The following is a 6005-nucleotide window of genomic DNA, read 5'->3' on the forward strand; positions in this document are numbered from 1 at the left end:
GCCAAATGACACCAAATTTGACAAGGCACATCCTAAGGATATCGAACACAAGATGGAATGATGCGACTCAAGAAAAAGCATTTCCACGAGGGCAAATGCCAACAACAGGCAAGAAAAGCGTCCAAATGATAATTCTCGGTGACGTAAGCACCAAGAGAACAACTGACGGTGGTGCAGCCAAAGTTGGTCCAAGCTGGAAGATGGTCTATGCCAGGCCAAGGGAGCATGTGAGTGCAATGCAGAAGGCTAGGGCAGGTACCAAAGCCCTAGGCAGCCCAAGGATAGCGGAGGTGTATGTTCAAAGTGGTTTTTAAGGCCAAAAGTGTGCTGCAAAGAGCCAAGCAGGTTGATGGACTTCTGTGCCCGATCGGTGGGTTTTATGTGCTAGAATGTGGTGTTGAGTGTGCTTGACATGCTGGTCCAGACGGCTCATCAAACGGAGCCCCGGTGCTCAAGATATTGTAGTTCCAAGTTGAAGTGTGTAGCAGATCCCCGACGGACAGGGCAGCTGAGGACAGGTGGCCCGGGCTGATGTCAGTGTATACATGTGTAGTGCTCGAGTTGTGAAGCATGCCTGTCTTCTTGGATTGTGAATCGGAGCTCTGGATAGCAAGATATGGACGGTTGAAGATTTTTCGGGGGCCGGGTCTAAGCCCACTTGGCCGCACTGGAAAGTGTGCCTGCAGTGATTTTTTGGGCATCGCCAGGGGGTTTACAGAGTTGGTATGCATCATGTGGGACAGGGGGGAAGAGACGGCGTGCCATTCTGAGGTCGGAGCGCGGGGTAATGGCCAGTCGAAGTTGGCGGTGGACAATGGAGGTGCAGCTACAAATGATTTTTTTTTTTCTGTTTTGGAATCCATGGTTCGAGGACGCAGTGTGATCGAAATGCCAAGCCGGGGTGAGGGATGGAAGCCTGGAATGCGGACTTTTGGTGGGATTTGACGACTGGAGCAGTGGATTTTTGAGCAGAGAATGGCCAAGGTGTGAGTGGAGAGGATAAAAATTAAATTTTCATTGTGTTCAAGTAAATTTTCCAAGTCTATTTGGTGGAGTTGATGAGCAGATGCCACGTGGCGCTCACAAAACCCACATGCGGGTGGCAAGCTCAATGTCGCACGGTATGTATACTGGGGCGTGAGGCCCTTTTGGATATGTGAAGGGGGAGTGTGAGCTCCTTGAGGTCGTGGCTATGGCTGCAGGCGGCGGCCCTTGACGGGCGCTGTGAGGTAACGTGTGGCCCTGTGTGGGCGCAGCGTGGCGGATTTTGGCGGCGACGCGGTGGCCCACGCCAGGCACGGCGGCGGAGTTTGGTTGTTTGCAGATGACGTGGCGGCCCCGATAGGAAATGGTCCCGCGGCCAAAATTTTGAAGGAGAGGAAGGGGAGCAATAGCGACATCGCTATTGCCCCCCCCCCCCCCCCCATGTAAGGAGAAGGTCCCACAAAGCGGGTCAGAGAGAGAGTGAGTCTAAAAAATCTCGCCAAGTGTCAGAAAGAGACCAAATATACTAAAATGGGTGCTCCCCCTCTATAAAAGAGCGATTTTTATCATTTGGAAGGGCTTTTTGGTCGCCTGGTGAAGCTTGGGAGCCACAGGGAGAAGAGCCAAGTGATGTTTTGTCTGCAGGGGGCCGAGAGGGCGCCTCCCCCTTTGTATTTTTTGTGAAGCCAAGTGCGGCTATAGTGTTTTTTTTTTGAGCAGAAAATGAGTTCCCCCATTGTGAACGGGCGTCTCTTGTCGTGCTATTTCCTTTTCCCCCCCTTCTCCTGCTCTGTTTTGTTGCATGTGATGCCGGGTGTGTGATGGCGTGTGCGCCCCCCCCGATGAGTGTGTGTGCAAAGAGAGAGAGTGTGTGTGTGGTATGGGTGCAAGGGTAGGCGATGATTGCAGCCGTTTTGTGGGTGCGGGTTGATTGGTGGTCTATTTGAGTGCGTGTGCGCTGTGGCGCGTCAAGTTGTGTTTGATCGCGTGTGCGTTAGTGTGAATTCGGTGAGTCGAAGGTGCTCACCAAGCGGATTGGGGTGCTGTGTGTGCCCTGAGCTATAGAGAGGCCCTTGTGTTTGTGCCGGGCGTGTTCCCCCATTCCCCCTCTCCAACGGCTCTGACGGAAGGTCTAAAGAAATGGGAAGCCAGCCCGAGTCATACAATGACCAAAAAGTACGACGGCAACCACCTAAAGGGTCACCCCGACTCCGAGAACAGCTAAGTGCTGCAAACAGGAAGTACACTTTTTCAAATTGGTTAAAACTTAATGTGTGTGTCTAGAAGAGCCCACTAACACCAGGGAAATCAACTAACTTCAAAAAAGGTAGACAAATGACAACTTAGATAGACTCACCCTGACACACAGAAGCATGAAAAATGGAGTTTGACATCACAAATTATATTGACAAGGTATAATAACAATAGATACCAGCTAAAATTGCAAATATCAATCTATCTTGACCATCTTACAAGTCTATTGCAATAGACTCATGATTACTATATGGGGAAGTCTCTTTTCAAAAAATTGTCACAGGGACAGACTTAACACAGCATGTGGAGAAAGTACACCAAGTTTGGGGCAAGGTGGACACATAATCCAGGAGGAGATAGACTTGACGGCGGACAGTTCAAAGTTTAACAGAGCAGTATCAAGCCCACACAAAGCCAAATGTACATGTGATGAGCACAATCTTCACAGAACTCTAAGTCCACTTCTTTCAAACCTGGTAGAAGCTTATTTGCTTGAAGGATTTGCATTCCTTTTGGCACTCATATGCCCAAGTCGGTAGTGCCACACCGCACTGTCAACTTCTGTAGTTGCTGCACAACCTTCACATCTTCTTTTGATTTGAAGCCTATCGTTAGGCTATAGTGGTGGAATAGATGAAAAGTAAGATTTGTAGGATTAAACTAAGCAATGGTATACTCAAATCTCAATGTCTGAACAAAACTTTCATAGTGGATTTAGCTTAGTTAGCTTGGCTTTGGTTCTAAGAATACCTTGGTATGTTATCCCTTATAGAGTTCTATTTTCTCAATAGTCCTTAACTTTTGAGTGTCTATTTTATAAAAATGGAACTTGAATGAGTCCCAAAATTCCTAAATTGCTCTTATTATGGGAATTTTGGAAAATTTGAAGGGCATTTTGGACAAAATATTGGGGGATTTGAGGGGAATTTCCACAAATTCCAAGTCTTGAAGCTGTCTTGACGGCGCGAGCCTGGGTTTAGAGGCTGCAAGGGCGGAATTTTCATCTTCGGTACCGAGAGATCTTCTCTCTACTAACAGATTACCAACTCTCCCAGGCCCCATTCCCAACTCTTCCTATTCCCCTGTCGCAGAGAAGAAGCACCACTCGGACACAGCCAGTGACTCCTCCAAGCTTTTCAGCGCTTACAAGTTGGGAAGGGTTTCTGACAGACGCAGCCTTGTTTGCAAGAAGTAAACTTGAGGACACAATTCTGAGGAATGTTGAACCATTGCAGTCAATTGATGCTCTCACTCCAGCTGCGGATGAGATTGGAGTGAGAGTGCCTCTGGAGGGTCATCTATTCCCACAGATTAACAGGTTAGCACAGCGACTCAGTTTAAAGCTAGTGTACATCCAAGGGGGGAGCAATCGAAGCTATAGCTGTACTGACCTAGTGATTCTAGACCAAAGCCAACCGCATCCTTCGGTCTCGGCCCGCGATCAACTTTCAAAACGGATCTTTGGCACTGGAGAGGTCAAAGGGCCTTGGCAATGGGAGTTGGCTGGCACTCGAAGCTTGGGTGAAGCCCTTCATGTGATTGACGATACCGAGAAGTTGACGCAAGTGATTCAACAGGTCTTTGGAGACATGGTCCTTGACGAAACAGATATGGATTTCTGACCAACTATAATCAGATTGTTTTCTTTAGAAGACAGCTTCAAGAATCGAAGGCCTTGGAATTCTCCCCAGTGATATGCATCAATGAAGCCCCAATAGAGAAGTTTCTTTTTGTGCTTCACCTGGCAGAAACTGGCATGGCCTTGAAACCAACCTTCTCGAGGGTTCTTGTCAGGGAAACACCCTGAGCAGGCTACAGGGTGTTGTTGCCTCGCTTACAGGTTGTCACCCGTTCTGGCAGAGCGTCTATGCGTCCAGTCAAGGCTATCAAAGTGATGCCCAAGGAAATTGCAAGTAGGCGGAATCTGATGGAGGAGGATATTACAGTACCTCTCTATGGTGAGGAAGATCTTCCCAAGATTCCAATGGGTGACATGGAAGACTTGGGCATTTCAGGTAGAGTAATTGGGTGTGGCAAGTACGGGAATGTTGTAGAGGGGGAAGCAAAGGGTGTGAAGCTAGCACTAAAGCTATTCGACTTGCGCTTTGAGCAGGCCGCAATAGCTCTGGTGATAGAGCAGACCGCCTACAAAAGGCTTCTTGCTTTGTAGGGCATACACATCCCACAATTGCTTGGTGTGGGAAGAATACCTCATTGTAATGTTGTCTTTTTGGCCCTTACGGATGAAGGACAACATGGTGTAGGAAAGAAACTCAATGGGAAAGGTAGCAAGCATGTTGAGCGTCAAATATTGTCTGCCTTGGATGATATACATAGTTGTGGGGTTTTACACAATGACTTGAAGCTTTCACATGTCCTATGGAGAGATGGTCCTAAGTTTATCGACTTCGAGTCAACTATTTTGGATGCAACAAGACAAGCTTTGCTTGCTGAAATGAGAGAAATGGAGGTCCTATTGGCAAGTGGTAAGGTACAATATGTTGTCTTTATGCATGCTAATGACATGATTTACAACTTTCCTTGTTGCCCGAATTTGCAGCCAGAGGCGAGTGAAGGTCCTTCCTGTTGCTGGATTCCCTAGGGCTAAGCTTCTTCAGCAAGGCTATGAAATCTGATGAGGCGAGCGGCTTGTATTTATGCGGTAGAAGTCTATGTGATGTGTCATATTTTTTAACAAACCACGGAATTTCTAATTCACGCCATAAAGCTAACCTAACTCAACTTTTTAGTACAATGTGTCACACAATTATGTGCTTGAATCACTGAGGATGCTAAATATGAAGTACAAGGTACCTGGATAGGTGAAAAGCATCTTTGCAGTGGGTGATGGATCTGTTATGTGTATTGTCACTCAACAATTGATGACTAATCTTTACTTGCCTTTACTTACTCTTCTAGGTCTTCATGCCCAATGAACTGTCCACTACTGACACAATGTTGATATCAAGGGGGAAGCTTGGTAAGTCAATGCTTGTTGCCATGCTATTTCCCCTTTCTATACAGATTTATCAATAAAGAGTTGGCTTGCTTCAATGATATTGAGCGTGTTCTGTGAATCTCTTTTAACATTACTAATTCCTCATTTTGAAGGAGTTCCATTTCACTGCTGTGAGTCTCTTTTAACATTACTAATTTCTCTCTTTGAAGGAGTTCCATTTCACTACTGGTTAAATAAAGGATGTGTAGATTTTGTCTGCCTGCCATTGTCCCTTGACTCACTGTCCAATCATCAGCATGACATTCATTTGGTATTGTTCGGCACCTTTTTAGCAGAAGATTGGCGGCTACACTCAACTAAAGACTGACAGAATACGAAAAGAAAGAAATCCTATGTAGTCATTCCCTGATTAAGAAAAAAACCTGTAATTTCATTTGTAAACACTTGGGGCTTGCAAAAGTCTTCAATTTTGTATATTATTTTTGTTATTAGACTGAGTAAGATTTTACTTTAGAACTTGAGATATTGTAATTGGAAGGTATTTATATCAAATTTTGACCTTATTGAAAAAAACCCTTTTGTTGATTTTTATCAAGTATCTGTGAGAAGCGTATTCTGTGTATGAGAGAGAGTGAGAGTTTATTTTGACGTTATGCGCACACTGGTGGTCGGAATCGAGTGCGGAGAAGTGCAGCGTGTTGTTTCCGGAGAGAGCTACGCGTCAACACCTACATTGCGCGTGTACGGTCCGGTCTCGCGAGATTGACTTGCAAGCTATTTTTGGTGATTCGGTGAGCATGTGATGTCT

General features: G+C 46.1%; 1 protein-coding gene across 3 annotated transcripts; it reads left to right on the top strand.

Moving 5' to 3' along the window:
• Positions 1-3166: 3166 nt before the first annotated feature.
• Positions 3167-5778, top strand: LOC147461849 (uncharacterized). 3 transcript variants are annotated; one of them, XM_086501977.1, is made up of 4 exons: positions 3167-4724; positions 4799-4900; positions 5158-5218; positions 5530-5778. In XM_086501977.1, exon 1 carries the CDS (start codon positions 4106-4108, stop codon positions 4406-4408), a length of 303 nt encoding a protein of 100 aa, XP_086358103.1. In that variant the 5' UTR covers positions 3167-4105; the 3' UTR covers positions 4409-4724; positions 4799-4900; positions 5158-5218; positions 5530-5778. The 3 variants fall into 3 exon arrangements, with proteins under 3 accessions (XP_086358103.1, XP_086358097.1, XP_086358090.1); XM_086501971.1 differs by having other exon boundaries at positions 5533-5778; XM_086501964.1 differs by lacking the exons at positions 5158-5218; positions 5530-5778 and having other exon boundaries at positions 4799-4952.
• The last annotated feature ends 227 nt before the right edge of the window (positions 5779-6005 follow it).

The sequence above is a fragment of the Adiantum capillus-veneris genome, chromosome 3 (assembly GCF_014529385.1).
Source record: "Adiantum capillus-veneris isolate H3 chromosome 3, ASM1452938v2, whole genome shotgun sequence".
Lineage (NCBI taxonomy): Eukaryota > Viridiplantae > Streptophyta > Polypodiopsida > Polypodiales > Pteridaceae > Adiantum > Adiantum capillus-veneris.